Source organism: Erythranthe guttata, chromosome 8 (assembly GCF_056151865.1).
Source record: "Erythranthe guttata isolate IM_541 chromosome 8, IM_541, whole genome shotgun sequence".
Taxonomy (NCBI): domain Eukaryota; kingdom Viridiplantae; phylum Streptophyta; class Magnoliopsida; order Lamiales; family Phrymaceae; genus Erythranthe; species Erythranthe guttata.
The window spans coordinates 17,717,630-17,732,861 of record NC_142540.1 but is presented as its reverse complement, the minus strand read 5'-3'; the positions used below and the strand labels follow the sequence as shown (position 1 = coordinate 17,732,861).

General features: G+C 34.2%; 3 protein-coding genes and 1 long non-coding RNA gene across 4 annotated transcripts; 2 read left to right on the top strand and 2 right to left on the bottom strand.

Moving 5' to 3' along the window:
- Positions 1-1,735: 1,735 nt before the first annotated feature.
- LOC105961908 (Tetratricopeptide repeat (TPR)-like superfamily protein) lies at positions 1,736-4,360 on the bottom strand. Its single transcript, XM_012986170.2, has one exon. The coding sequence runs from the start codon at positions 4,261-4,263 to the stop codon at positions 1,975-1,977; it is 2,289 nt and encodes a 762-aa protein (XP_012841624.2). The 5' UTR covers positions 4,264-4,360; the 3' UTR covers positions 1,736-1,974.
- A 489-nt stretch (positions 4,361-4,849) lies between these two features.
- Positions 4,850-7,179, bottom strand: LOC105962221 (uncharacterized). Its single transcript, XM_012986522.2, has 7 exons — positions 6,833-7,179; positions 6,623-6,689; positions 6,244-6,290; positions 5,643-5,730; positions 5,371-5,504; positions 5,166-5,264; positions 4,850-5,080 (listed from the first exon to the last, which is right to left on the bottom strand). Exons 1-7 carry the CDS (start codon positions 7,133-7,135, stop codon positions 5,009-5,011), a joined length of 810 nt encoding a protein of 269 aa, XP_012841976.2. The 5' UTR covers positions 7,136-7,179; the 3' UTR covers positions 4,850-5,008.
- A 187-nt stretch (positions 7,180-7,366) lies between these two features.
- On the top strand, positions 7,367-8,893 carry LOC148768682 (uncharacterized). Its single transcript, XR_016033219.1, has 3 exons — positions 7,367-7,497; positions 8,213-8,564; positions 8,644-8,893. It is a non-coding gene; the product is annotated as an uncharacterized LOC148768682 (long non-coding RNA).
- Positions 8,894-11,610: 2,717 nt separating this feature from the next.
- Positions 11,611-13,850, top strand: LOC105962224 (putative pectate lyase 2). The gene is made up of 4 exons (XM_012986524.2): positions 11,611-12,326; positions 12,447-12,550; positions 12,679-12,817; positions 13,358-13,850. Exons 1-4 carry the CDS (start codon positions 11,625-11,627, stop codon positions 13,571-13,573), a joined length of 1,161 nt encoding a protein of 386 aa, XP_012841978.1. The 5' UTR covers positions 11,611-11,624; the 3' UTR covers positions 13,574-13,850.
- Positions 13,851-15,232: the final 1,382 nt, after the last annotated feature.

Here is a 15,232-nt window from a genome sequence, read left to right as displayed (position 1 = left end):
TATTTTAATTAATAAGTGCAAATAAAAGTTCATCGAAAAATTGTTTAACTAATTTTGAATATTCAGACAAAATTACAAAAAATCGTTTACTATAGCACACGTTTTGTGCTAAAAATCGATGAAATGTTCGAATATTTTTTTAATATTTTTTAACGCACAATTATATAGTATAGAATATTTTAATTCATAAGTAGCAAATAAAAGTTCATCTAAAAATTGTGTAACTGGTTTTTGAATACTCAGACAAAATTGTAAAAAATCGTATACTAGCACACGTTTTTTGCTAAAAATCGATGAAATGTTCAAATATTTTTTTAATATTTTTTAACGCACAAATATATATTATAGAATATTTTATGTCATAACAAGCGAAGAAAAGTTCATCTAAAAATTGTGTAACTAATTGTTGAATACTAAGACAAAATTGCAATAAATCGTATACTATATAGCACACATTTTTTTGCTAAAAATCAATGAAATGTTGAAATATTGTTTTTAATATTTGTTAACGCACAATTATATAGTATAGCATATCTTAATTCATAAGTAGCAAATAAAAGTTCATCTAAAAATTGTGTAACTAGTTTTTGAATACTCAGACAAAATTGCAAAAAATCGTATACTATAGCACACGTTTTTTGCTAAAAATCGATGAAATGTTCAAATATTTTTTTAATGTTTTTCAACGCACAGTTATATAGTATAGAATATTTTAATTCATAAGTAGCAAATAAAAGTTCATCTAAAAATTGTGTAACTAATTGTTGAATACTGAGATAAAATTGCAAAAAATCGTATACATAGCACGCGTTTTCTGTTAAAAATCGATGAAATGTTCAAATATTTTTTTAATATTTTCTCAACGCAAAATTATATAGTATAGAATATTTTATTTCATAACTAGCAAAGAAAAGTTCATCTAAAAATTGTGTAACTAATTTTTGAATACTTTTTTTTTTTGAGCAATAATTTTTGAATACTCAGACAAAATTACGAAAAATTGTATACTTTTAGCACACATTCTTTGCTAAAAATCGATGAAATGTTCAAATATTTTTTTAATATTTTTTAACGCACAATTATATAGTATATAATATTTTAAGTCATAAGTAGCAAAGAAAAGTTCATCTCAAAATTGTGTAACTAATTTTTGAATACTCTAACAAAATTGCAAAGAATAGTATACTATAGCACACGCTTTTTGTTAAAAATGATGAAATGTTCAAATATATTTTAAAAATACTTCTAACGCACAATTATATAGTATAGAATATTTTAATTCATAAGTAGCAAAGAAAATTTCATCTAAAAATTGTGTAACTAATTTTTGAAAACTCAGACAAAATTACGAAAAATCGTATACTATATAGGATACGTTTTTTGCTAAAAATGATGAAATGTTCAAATGTTGTTTTAATATTTTTTAACGCACAATTATATAGTATAAAATATTTTAATTCATAAGTAGCAAAAAACGTTCATCTAAAAATTGTTTAACTAATTTTTGAACACTCAAGACAAAATTACAAAAAATCGTATACTATATAGCACATATTTTTTTACTAAAAAATGATGAAATGTTCAAATATTTTTTTTTAATATTGTTTAACGCACAATTATATAGTATAGAATATTTTAATTCATAAGTAGCAAAGAAAAGTTCATCTAAAAATTGTTTAACTAATTTTTGAATACTCAGATAAAATCACAAAACACCGTATAGTATAGCACACGCTTTTTGCAAAAAATCACCGAAATATTCAAATATTTTCTAACACTTCAATATATAGCATATATGATGCTAATTTATAAATAGTAAAGAAATATTTCACCTACAAATCGTTTCACTATTTTTTTAATAGTCAAGCAAAATTATATTATATATATAAAAAGATCTTACAACCGAAATATATTGAAATAAATCCCAAATTCCATCAATTGCAAAAATAAGAACATAATATTTTCACTCACCTTTCAAAGCACATTACAATCCAAGGATAGATCTTCATCTTCCCAAGTCAACACCACTTCCTTACTCTCCTCATTCAAATTCCCCAACATAAACACAATATCCACATACTGAGGGTGAGAACTATGTCTCGTGAAAAAGGGCGTAATCGTCCCATGCAATTCGATAAAACTCCAACCTGGAATCTTCCTAAGCCCCAAATGCCTCATCTGTACCCAAGCTTCTCCCACACCTTCCCATTTCGCCCTCGAAGCAAAGCTATGAGCCAACTGCACGTACTTCCCACCATCTCCAATCTCGCTTCCGGAAAGTTCCGCAGCAACGACCCTCCCAATCTCTTCCTCCCCACTATTCCTAGAAGCATCCAACAAAATCCCAAGAACATCCATGGAAGGTTCTAGAAACTTCTCCTTGTAGAATCTGTACGCATCTTGAACCCTACCCGCTCGACAAAGAAGATCAACCACACACGCAAGGTGCTCAATCCTGGCCTCAATTTTGTACTCGTTTACCATTGACTCAAATAAGCTCAAACCCTTTTCAACGAGCCCGTTATGACTGCACGCGTAAAGAATTGCCAAGAAAATGACATCATTAGGTGGGGCTCCACTTCGTAGAAACTCCGAGTACATCTCCAAAGCTTCCATCCCTCTGCCATGGCTGCCGTACCCCGCGATAATCGCGGTCCAAGAAACCGTGTCGTGACGTGGCATTCCGTCGAAGCACCTTCTAGAAGATTCTAGATCGCCGCATTTAGCGTACATGTCAACCAAGGCTGTCTCTATACGTATGCACGGTCCTAGGTTGTTTCTGAGAGCATAGTTATGGAACCATTTCCCTTGATTGTATGCTCCGAGTGAAGCACATGCTTGGAGAAGTGACACTACGGTTATTGAATCGGGTTTTTGTTGAGCTGTCCTCATTTCTTGGAATAAATAAACGGCTTTATCTAAATACGCATTCTGTGCGTAAGCAGCAACTATTGCATTCCACGAGACAATATCTCTTTTCACCATCATGCTAAAAACTGCGAAACTCTGCTCCAATAGACCGCATTTCGCGTACAAGGTGATAAGTGAATTTTGTGTGGCGATATCCGAAGACATTTTTTGTCTTAACATGTAAGAATGTATTGACTTCCCGAGTTTAAAAGAACCGAGCTGTGCACAAGCTGCAAGTACACAAGCTATGGTTGCCGAAGTTGGGAAAACTCTCGAATCCAACATTTTCCGGAACATTCTCAACGCCTTGTCGGAAGCATCGTTCTGTACAAGCCCGGAAATCAAGGCTGTCCAAAAGACTACGTCTTTATCATCTGACTGTTCGAAAATTTGAAATGCATGGTCCACTTTATTCAATCTTGAATAGAAAACTAAAAGCGAAGTTCCCACGTGTTTGTCTAATTCGAATCCAGAAGTCACTATTTGCCCATGAGCAACTCTTCCCAGTTCAAAACTACCCTCTCTTGCAAGGGCGGAGACCAACGACCCAAAAGTCTGTTGATCGGGTTCGATATTTTTGGTTCTCATTCGGAAAAAAAGATTTAGAACTTCGACAAGATTTCCGATTGTGGAATAGGCATTAATCAAACTATTCCAAGAAACAATGTCTTTCTCATCCAAGAGTTCAAACAACTCCCTAGCTTCTTCTACTCTTCCACACTTGGCGTATATACTCGACAAACAATTCATTAGAAACACCTCACATAAAAATCCTCTTTTGAATACAGAAGCATGCAAAACTTCGACTTGCCGAATATCTGAAACACCCGAAAGCAGATTCAAAATTGTGACCGAACTAGGCGGGATACCTTCATAATGCATGGAGTTGTATAGTAAGAATGCGTTTTTCATATCCCCGGCGTGAGAGTAACACCTGATAATGGCGGTCCATGGGACAATGTTTCTTTCGGGCATTACATCGAACACCTTCTGTGCATAGTGAACGTTGCTGGATTTTGCATAGAAATTGATCAGCGAGCAAGAAATGTAGGGATCGGAGGGGAGCCCATCAACGATGATGCGTTGGTGGAGCGAGAGGCCGAGAGAGAAGAGGCGGAGAGAAGTGCAGGCCTTGAGCACGGATGGGTATGTGAAGGCGTCTGGAGGAGTGGTGGTGGGGGATTTGAGCATGGTGGTGAAGGTGAGGAGGACATCGCGGTGGAAGCCTTGGGCGGAGAGACGGCCGATTGTGGCATTGAGTGTTTTGGTGGTGGTTGCAGCGGCAGTTACCGGCGGCGGCGGCGGCGGCGGTGGCTTCGGATGGTGGAAGTAGGTGCGCTTCAGCTTGTTCATGGATCATGGTAAACTTTCGTAAGCCTGCATTGAAAGACGGTAACTACTAAAGTCAACGACTCCGTTGACTATACAAATTTTATTTAAAAATAAAAATTAACTAATTGTAATTCGTTAATTGTTAATATAATTTATAAACTAATTGGGCTTAAGAGAAGCCCATTAAACTTTAACTACTATAGTCATACAAATTGGGCTTCAGAGTGCCTATTTTTGAGCCTATAATTAAGTGGAGTTGAATGAATTATACATTTTATCGATGGGCTCAAATGCAATTATTTTTTTGAGAAGTCGGTTTGTTTGATGCTACACCCGATGAAACACACTGGGTGAAACCTGAAAACCCAAAACCAAAATTGAAAACAAACCCGGTGAAACACATCGGGTGAAACCCTTAAAACCGGAAACCAAAATCGAAACCAAACCGAACGAGCACAACACACTCCCATGTGTAGGTGTGCTTAGTGGGTGGTTATTTAACCACATCGATGGTTAAAAATCACCCGATGTGTATGACCTGGTGTAGCGTCTCAATAACCATGAAAAGTCCGTGACAAAAGGTCAAATACAGACGACAACAACCACATAACCAACAAATTAATTAAACATCCTACATTTCGAAAAAAATTAAGGTCCGAACTCAAACAGCAGAGATCAAGCGCATCTGTGTTGTGATGATATCTGCACAGATAAACAAATTTGATGTCTTTCTCAATAATAATACAGAGCTGCAAATCTAATTCGATTATTTCTTTGGATATTCCCTCGCACCAAATATGGTAGATCCAACCCTAACATTTGTACTGCCCATCTCAACCTGCAATAACGACACGAGTAGTTCGTTAATTCTTACATCAATTGTTATCTTTTTGAAAAAGAATGAGTAGCATTACTATACTCACGGCGAGCTCAAAATCGCCAGACATGCCCATTGATAGCTCGCATTGCTCTTCTGCTATCCCAAGTGCCTTACAAACCTCGGTTCTACAGTTTGCCAATGTCTGAAAACTCGAAAACTCGAAGAAATTAGGACACTTTTTTTTTCGTATAATATTCAAGAATTACAATGATCACCAAACAAAAATTGTGGTTAAAAATTTATAATACCTTGAAATTCTCGGGGGTAGAAGTGTAATCTGGCATTCCTATTGTCATAAGCCCACAAAATTCAAGGTTAGGACAGTTTGTACGAACGTGTTTGGCAAGCTCGACAACACCACTAGGTTCTACACCGTATTTAGCTGCACAGAATGTAAGGCGAAAAATGATTTACCTTACTTTTAAGTTTTTGAATGATATGTCAACATTATATAGATTGGTTCTATTATCAATAAATAAATAAATAATCCCGTCAATTAAAACATACTCAAGTTACCTACATTCTTCACCACTCGTATTTACTTGGACCAATACTTTTAAAGGTTTCCTTCCGATGTTTCCAATTGCACGGTCAAGATGATTTGCAATCTGCAGAGGAAAAAAAATACATTCGGTAAATCAGTAAATAATATCACACAAGTCACAACTATTACAGAAGAAAATAAAATATATCAAACTAGAATTTGATCGTTTAGTTTTGGCTGATCAAAGAAAGCAAAATGGAGTTCCTTAAACTGACATTTTAGTTTTGCCAGATCTGAAAGTGTAACTATAACTTGATTTCCGATTAATGAAACTGCATTCTTGATTTCTATTAGTTATGCCATCCAACTAGAGGATGGATTGATCGGACTGAATTATGTTTCGAGATAAAAAAAGAACCCCAGATTGAGAAAACACTCAAAATGTGGCTGCAATTAGAGGATAACTACCTCCTGTCGAAGTGCAAATAAATGTCTTCTTATAGGTGTACGTGTATCAGCTTATCTGCTTATGGCTTATGGCTTGTGGTGGAAAAATTCAGTACAAAACATTACAATATTTAAAACAGCGAAAAATTAAACGGCCCCAAAAAGGGTATGCAAAAGGTATTAATATTACCTTCTCATCATCTACAGTCTCCACCATGGCAAGATTTGGTACACCAGCTACGAAAAAAAAAATCGGAATTGTATGGATTAGAATGTAAAATTTACACGAACATTAGAGTAACTTATTTTTATCATTAGACTGTCAATTACGAAAAAAAGGGCTTGTTCTCAATCGGTAATTCCGTACTTGTTTTTGTTTCGAACATAAAATTCTTTTACTCACATATCATCGTTCATTCTCATTCAAATTGTTTTAGCAAGAACGAAATATTTCATATCGAGCTTCGTATTACGATTTCGATGAAGATAAAATTAGTGTTGGACATCTGTACCCTAACATTATTGAATTAATGAATGTGATTTACAGAGGGAAGGGATTCTGAACATACTTAGAAGTGGCTTCACTTTATTGCTCTGCAAATTCCCAATGAAATGCCACTCTATATTTTCCGGCAACTGCAATTAAACACAGAATAAAAATCCGATGATTAGTGTTCACCTGATAACACGAATACCCTAAAATTGAACCCTAATCGAATAATTAATCACCAATACCCTAAAATTGATCGGATTACAACAGAGAAAGAGATGTGAGAAACCTGAGGAGCTTTCTCGACGATCTCCTGGACGTAATTCTCTCCGAAGAAGCGGTGGCCGGCGTCGTACACTTGGCGGAGGAGGGGAACCGGCTTCGTCTTGCTCACGGCCACAACTCGGATCCTGTCAGCCTGACGGCTGGACCGCTCGGCGGCCTGGTTAACCCTCTGGATAACCGACCGCAGCGCCGACGCCGCCATGCCTTCCGCGGCGGAAGCCGCCGCCGCCATTTCTGGGGTTGATGATTGGTCGGCTGGTGTGGCTGAAGGCGAATCTTGTCTCACAACTGCTTCTAGATTGTTCATGTTCCGTTTATTTCCATTGATATTTTTTTATTATATTTCTTATATTTCTATCAGATTTTCAGTAAAAAAAAATGCAATCTATATATATATAAAAAGACAATCCTTGGCCTAATATGCTGCCACGTGGCTCTCCTTAGGGTTTCAAACCCTAATGGCAATTATTGTAATTATTTAGTAGAAAGAAAAATAAAATGCAGTAATTTTTTTTTACAATTTATCCGTATCCTAAATACCTCTGCACACATTCTCATAACTTCTCCCAACTTCTCCATTCAACCGTCTGCATTCAGATCATACATCTTCCTGTTCTTCGAAAATATTTCGCAATTCATCTCAAAATCCCTCTCGGCTCGCATTTTCAGGTAATTCTTTCATTCAAATCAATATCATAAACAATGACAAAGATCTTCAGTTTTCACTTTATTTAATTCGTTAATTTGTGAATTTCTAGGTTCTCCAAACCTTTTCACAAAATCCGAATTGTTCAAGGGTAGTTATTTTTTTGTTAATATATTTATTAGTTTACAGATTATGCGTCGCATTATTGTCACAACTGGGGGATTTTTTAGGCAATCTATATGTTATTTTGGGGCTTAAGAAACATGGAAAGGTTGAAAATTATGAAGAATAGAGTTGTTCCGACTTTGCATGTTATATTGTTGTTTTAATTCCTCATCCATTATCATTTTCCATCTTTTTCTTTCACAACTTTTTTGGTGGGTTTATTACAGTTAATTAATACCCACAATTATGAGACCTCAGATCGGGTTAATCTATTTTTTTTTTTTTGTATTTATAAAGGAATTGTACAGTCTTAACCTTTTCTAATTATTATAGTTCTTTAATATATGCTATTATGTTTCAATTTTAATTATAATACTTTCAAATTACTCTGTTTTAGGAATGAAATATATATATATATATATATATATATATATATATATATATATATATATATATATATATATATATATATATATATATATATATATATATATATATATATATATATGCTTTTCATTTACTTCTTATTGGCTTTATGGTAAATTTGACATGGTGAAATTGACCTTTCTGTAGTCACATTAGGCAAGAAACTTAAGGTTTTGTTTCGATGAAAATCGCCAATTGGGTAATTCACGAGTATGCCGATGGATTAATTCATGATCTCCATGACAATTTGACATCTCATAATGCACCCGTGCTGTCAACGCCGCCGCCGCGCCGGAGCTTAATGAAGACATGACGCTTGATGAAGACCTGATAGTGTATCATCTATTCTAAGACTAAAGGTTTGCTATGCTTATCAACAATAACTTTAGGTTGCTCCACTAGAAGAATATGAAGCAAATGTTGGCTCAGTTGCGTTCTTAAGGTATTGGGGTTTCATGTTTGTGCCAATACTTTGGTCGGATGGAGATGAAATGACAAGGTATTTCTTTATAAATGCATTTCATTGAATTTTTCCAAACAAATTAACCTAGCATTGTTTTTCTTTCTTCCATCCTCAGAACATCTGTGTGAGTGTCAATTTGGCATTGAAAGGGTAAATGTTCACCAAGGAATTTATGAAACTAGATGTCATTACTGCAGAATACAACCAATTAAGGGTATATTCTTAAGAATTTGTTTTGTGATCAGTTCTAGGGATAATAGTTTTAGGGCTTAATTGGATGTTTGGTTCAGTTCATTAATTTTATTATATTTACTGATTTTTTGTATTCGGAGGTTTACCTTACATGAATAAAGTTGGCAAACGTAGACTCAATTTTATTATATTTACTGATTATTTGTATCCTGAAAAACCGTAGTGATGAACCACTGCATACGTTTCAATCATAGAGGTTATACAATTCTGTAATTTTAACATTTTTTTCCTATCAAGTTGTTCTTTATCTCTCAATAATAATTATAACATTTAGGACACCCTTTTACTTGATAATAATTTGTTTTCATTTTCTTTACTTCCACTCTGCACATGTACTATGAATCTGTATATTTGTTCTGAATTTTAGGCATATAATAATACTTCTATGTTTTGGAAATAAATAAGCAGATAAATAAATGTGAATTTCCTGTGCTAATAAGATGAAGATATACATCCTACTGATTAACATTATTAACTCTAAGATACTATAAACTATATTATTGACTTCTTCCATGGGTTTTCATGCAAATAACGGGTGCAATCGTTCACAACTAGAGGCTGGTTTATGTGGATTTCTTTGGAGTTGCTAATAACTTTACGATTTTATTTTTCCCTAACTGAATTTCACAATGGGGAGTCGTCTGAAATTTCAACTGTTACCCTCTTTCCTATGCGGCTTGTCGGTCAGTCTTTTCTGAGTTGCTAAGAATTTTATTTTTTCCACAGTTTGTTCAGTCTTTATAAATGGATCTTTGTTTTGTGCTTGATTAATAAGCAGTACATAGAAACAAAGAATGCAGAGTAGTTTTTCCATTTGCTTCTATTTTTATGGTGTAGGAGTTGTGGTTGTAGTAGCTATGTTGTTAATATAAATATAAATATATATATATATATATATATATATATATATATATATATATATATATATATATATATATATATATATATGTATATATATATGGTGTAGTATGTTGTCATACTTTCATCTGTGATTGTAGTAGCTATGTTGTGTCAATGAGGACGACGAACGAAAAAGGCAACTGCGAAAGAGCAGATTGAAAATTATTTACGGATAACATGGATTCACATCCTTAGCTGTTCTACACTTTGTTTCTATTCATTTACTTTAATTCTTTATTGAAAAATAAAGATTACATTTACTTTTTTTCATTTTTTCATATGTAGTTTTTCTCAGGTGAGACTTGCTCCTAAAAAATCCATTGGCAGAGTACACAGGCTCATTTACTCTAAAATTTACTCTTCAAAACTCCATTGTTTGTACATATGTGTCTGGGGCAGAGTGTGTGTGTGTGTGTGTGTGTGTGTGTGTGAGTGAGAGCAAGTTAAGTACAACAAATGATTAAGGGGAATCATGGTCAAAATCAATGGGGTAGGAAGAGGCAAAAGGTACTGTAGGAGCCACCCGGAATCAATTAGTACGCCGTACGCGTATTGGAACATATATAAATTTTATTATGTGTGACCATTTAAGCGTTAACATTGATTGTTTTTTTTTTTTTTTTGAGAAAGTTAACATTGATTGTTAGATAGTTAAAATATGTAATTGTCCCGATACATCTTATATATTCATACATAATGACACGAAAAAATCTATGTATTTGTATATATTCATATATTTCTTTTCAATCATCAATTTAAAATATATATTTACCGTGCATCGCACGGGTGTAATACTAGTTAATTGAGTAATTGAGCACCTCTAAATAAAATTAAAATTAAAAGATATTGATAAATCATTAAATCCATTCGGGCCAATATAAATAAATAATAAATATATGATTGCAGTAAAAATCAACTTGGGTCTTATTCGATCCATGGGCCTTGGCCCATTAGATATTATTCCTTTTCTTTTTTTAAGTTTTTCTTTTTTCGCTTATTTAAAATTAAACCTACTTTAAATATTTACTAGTACACTTATATATGGATAAAGAAATGCAATATAAAATAATATCCTATATATTTTTTATTTTTTGTATTTCTAGTAGTGGAGGTAGAGTTACAAAAATTAAATAAAAATACAAGGCTGAAAAGATCAAAAGAGAAAAAGAGTACGGTTCTATGACCTATTATGTACAAACTAGGTTTACTTCAATGCCATCAAATTAATTAATTCATTTTCCATCAAATAATTAATTAATTAATTTAAATTCCTAATTTAACAAGTAGGCGTAATCCACTTAGCATTAAGGATTGTTTCTTCATCCAGACTTTGACAAAGTGAGTGATATGTGCTTCTTCTGTGGAGAGCTGTCGGAAATTTAAATTTAAAATAATATAGTTAAATAAAAAAAATATGCATTAAGCTTCTATTAGTACTTGAATTAAATGTCACAAAAGATTGTTGCCTGTTTATTTTCTTATAAATAATTCATTTAATTCCAATTTCAGTTCTTATTACAAATCCTGATGTCTAGTAGTAATCCTAGGACATGCCCCAATTTTCACTCTCTCACAATCTTTGCCTGCCTAATGAATTATGTCACGCAAAAGAAACTCTAATTAAATAAAAATATAATTAACTTATTTAATATAATAAATATCCCTTCTAAATATAAATAATTATAAAAAAATCAGTAATCAATATACAATAAATAATTATATAAATAAAACATTTGAAGATTCACACCTCGTGCAATCACGTCTATTATCTCCTCAGAATCTTTAGCCAAAAAACCAAAAAAGACCAAAAGAAACATTCCTATAGTAACGTGGAAGCCACTTTTATTTAATTTAATTTAATATTTAAAAAAAAACACCCACCTAAATACACATATAAATAACAACACCCCATTTGCTAAATCTTGCACCACAAAATTAAAAACCATGGCTTCTCTTAAACAAACACTTACAACTCTAATCCCATCCTTAATCATCATTCTATCAACATTAGTACTAATTGTTGATTCATCAAGCACTCCAAGTACTTATTACAACAAAGTGTTGAACCCAATAGACTCTTGTTGGAGGTCCAAATCGAATTGGGCCTCCAACCGTCAAGCCCTAGCTGACTGCGCAGTTGGCTTCGGCAAAAACGCAATCGGAGGCAAATACGGGTCGATATACGTTGTAACGGATCCTTCGGACAACCCGGAAACTCCCAAGCCCGGTACGCTCCGGTACGGTGCGATCCAGGATAAGCCGCTGTGGATCACTTTCGCTAGGAGCATGGTGATTGAACTCGGGAACGAGCTTATGGTGAATAGTTACAAGACGATCGATGGGAGAGGGGTGAAAGTGGAGATTGCTAATGGTCCGTGTATAACGCTGCAGTACGTTAAGCATGTGATTATACACGGGATTAGTGTGCATGATTGTAAGCCCGGGAATTCGGGTATTGTGAGGAATAGCCCGACCCATATGGGCCATAGACGGGGCTCCGATGGAGATGGGATTGATATATTTGCTTCGTCGGATATTTGGGTCGACCATTGTTACCTTGCGAGGTGCACCGATGGTCTTATCGATGTCATTCATGCTTCGACTTCTATCACTATCTCTAACAACTATTTTACGCAACACGACAAAGTAAGTATTTTATTCGCGGTTTTATCAGTTTTTCTATTTCAATTAGCATAATTACCACTTACCAAATTTTATTTTTTTAAATTTTAACATAAGTTGTAATAATTAAAAAAAAATGTGCAGGTAATGTTGTTTGGACACGAGGATAACAATTTGGAGGACAAAAGTATTAAGGTAACAGTAGTGTTTAACCATTTCGGCCCTGGTTTGGTTCAAAGAATGCCAAGGTACGTGCAATATATGTTTAATTTTAATCAAAAAAAAATTAATAATAATTTCTATATTTTATGTTTTTTATCATATGGAGTATTTTTTAAGTATTTAAATTATTTTATTTATTTATTATCACAAACAGGGTTAGGTTAGGATACGCACACGTGGCAAACAACAGATACGAACAGTGGGAAATGTACGCTATTGGCGGGAGTGCTAATCCAACAATTTTCAGTGAAGGAAACTATTTTATGGCACCCAATAATCCTGGCATTAAACAAGTAAATCCACATTTTTTTCTTGAATTTAAATAAAAGGGTAAATTACGGAAAACACCCTAAACTTAGGCAAAATAACTAAAAACCCATCCACCTATCCATAATTACTAAAAAAAACCCACTGACTAACTATTGACTGAGTTTTTAAATAGAAAATGTGTAAAGTCCATTATAATTTATACACTTCGGTTAAATACGTGAAAATAAAAGAAAAAGTTTGAAATACGTAAAGTCTACATCGAGATCTCGAGCAAGGCCACGAATTTTATGAACAACTTCATTAATGATATCTTCGAGAAATTGATGCAGGAGGTAGAATAAATCGACATTTTTTTGTGAAAAGTCACACCATAGGGGGGGTTTGTGTAAGACATAAATTAAACAAATGTCAGGAGAATTTTGGTAACTACGAATAGTTTGGGGTGTTTTTCGTTATTTAGTCTAAGCTCAGGGGGTTTCGTAATTTACCCTAAATAAAATTTAATAGTGATAATTAAGCTAATTGCTAAATTTAATTAAAATTAAGCATTAATTAATTAACAGGTTACAAAGAGAGAGACAAGCGGGTGGAATAACTGGAAATGGAGATCATCAAGAGATAAATTCTTCAACGGTGCATATTTTGTTCCATCGGGATACGGGAGCTGTGCACCCGGCTACACCGGAGCGCAGTCCTTTCCGGTTGCTGACGGTGCGATGGCCCCCGCTCTGACGGCGAATGCGGGCCCCTTGAGCTGCACTGCTAATAAACCATGTTGAAAATGTTTTTTTGTAAATATATTTACAATTAATTCAAAATACCTTTGCTCTTGCAGAAAAAAATGTCATGTGCATGCAATAGGGTTTTTTTTTTTTTTTTTTTTTATAATTAGGATCAGTTTTGAAGAAGCTTCCTAACTGCTAACTGCTAACTGCAATTGGCTGGCTAGACAGCTTTTTTTGAATAATTTGAAGTATTTTTTGTATGTTTTAATTGTTCGTTTTTTACGAGGTGCTGAATTACGGTTAATGAATGGAAAATAAAATTTATTTTGAACAATAGAAACTAGCAAATTTACCCTAGCTTAATTTGATCGATCAACAGCTTGAGAAGTCCGTACTTCGATTTATTTAATCTTCGAACAATCTTGCTACGTGTTTAAATCGTGCTACGTGTTTATTTAATCTTCGGACGATCTATTTAAGTATATAAAAGAAAAAAGTTTTGGCAATAACTTGCACGGTTCGAGATTCAAAGCATCGTCCCTTTATCTTAATCTCTTCAAATCCCTCGTATGTAGTTTCTTGATTTTTTCGATTCCATCGAAAACCGAGTACAAGAATCTCATTGGCCATACTCAAATTAGATTAATATACAATGGTTCAATTCCTTATGTAAATATCAATATTAATTATATATATATACACTACTTTATATATGTTAGCCCCTTTGTCCTAAAAACTACGCTTCCTATACGCCATCGATTCGACCTTAAAAACATCAATCTTCTGTAATAATCACAACCTTCACAAATTAATTAAGGTGGTTCAAATTGTAGAACCACAAACATATATATTTCATGCGAGGACAACAAAACATGTCGGTCGAGATCAATTAATTTACAATAGAAACAGCAGCCGTTAAATAGGACTACTAATTTCGAACAACCGTAAGCCGGCCCTCGAAATCATGAGCGTGTACATAAATACAGATAGCTAAGAATCGTGGGCGGGCAGATTGATCGATAACGGCGGAGAAGCCCGTGTTTTGCATGGCGAAGACGAACGAACGCTAAGCAGAGAAGATCTGCAGAGTGGGCAGGTGAATCGGCATCGGTCGAGCCATTTTTCGAGGCATTCCATGTGGAAAACGTGGCCACATCTGGGCAGTTTGTTGACAGTGTCTTCTCTGAGGAATTCCATCAAACAGATGGAGCACACTTGTTCAGTGGAGCTATGTTCGAGTTCTTGAAATTGGGAGAGTGGGAGATTGAGCTCCCAATCTGGTTGACAATGGCTGATGCTTTGATCTGCTGCTGCTGATAATTGGTGGTGTGGGTCAACCAGGAAGATGAAGAATCTTGAAATTGACTGTGTTATTTGGAGGAATGGGATGCATATGAACGTGTAGAAAATTAATGTAATAGTGGATAGATTGTTTTCTGCGTATAGACAAATCATGTTTCTTTGTGTGTATGTTTGTGTGTGTGTTTGTGTGTGTGTGTGTTGAAATTTGAATACAGTGGTTTAGAGTGAGAGAGGGAGAGAGAGAGAGAGAGATGAGAGATGGAGTTGTGTTTATATAGAGAGAGAGAGAGAAAAATGGGAATCGTGGTTAATAAGTCAACTGCTATTACTTAGTTTCTTGATTATTTTATTATTTATTGGTTTGGCTAATTCTAGTTAAGCTTTTGACTTTTTTAGGGTTCTTACTCTCTA

Excerpts from the sequence above, each read along its gene's own strand:
- LOC105961908 (XM_012986170.2), bottom strand. The coding sequence starts at position 4,263 with ATGAACAAGCTGAAGCGCACCTACTTCCACCATCCGAAGCCACCGCCG.
- LOC105962221 (XM_012986522.2), bottom strand. The coding sequence starts at position 7,135 with ATGAACAATCTAGAAGCAGTTGTGAGACAAGATTCGCCTTCAGCCACA. Across the intron at positions 6,690-6,832 it reads TCGTCGAGAAAGCTCCTCAG|TTGCCGGAAAATATAGAGTG; the intron begins GTTTCTCACATC and ends GTTTAATTGCAG. Across the intron at positions 5,081-5,165 it reads CTGGCGATTTTGAGCTCGCC|GTTGAGATGGGCAGTACAAA; the intron begins GTGAGTATAGTA and ends TCGTTATTGCAG.
- LOC105962224 (XM_012986524.2), top strand. The coding sequence starts at position 11,625 with ATGGCTTCTCTTAAACAAACACTTACAACTCTAATCCCATCCTTAATC. Across the intron at positions 12,551-12,678 it reads TTGGTTCAAAGAATGCCAAG|GGTTAGGTTAGGATACGCAC; the intron begins GTACGTGCAATA and ends TATCACAAACAG. Across the intron at positions 12,818-13,357 it reads ATAATCCTGGCATTAAACAA|GTTACAAAGAGAGAGACAAG; the intron begins GTAAATCCACAT and ends ATTAATTAACAG.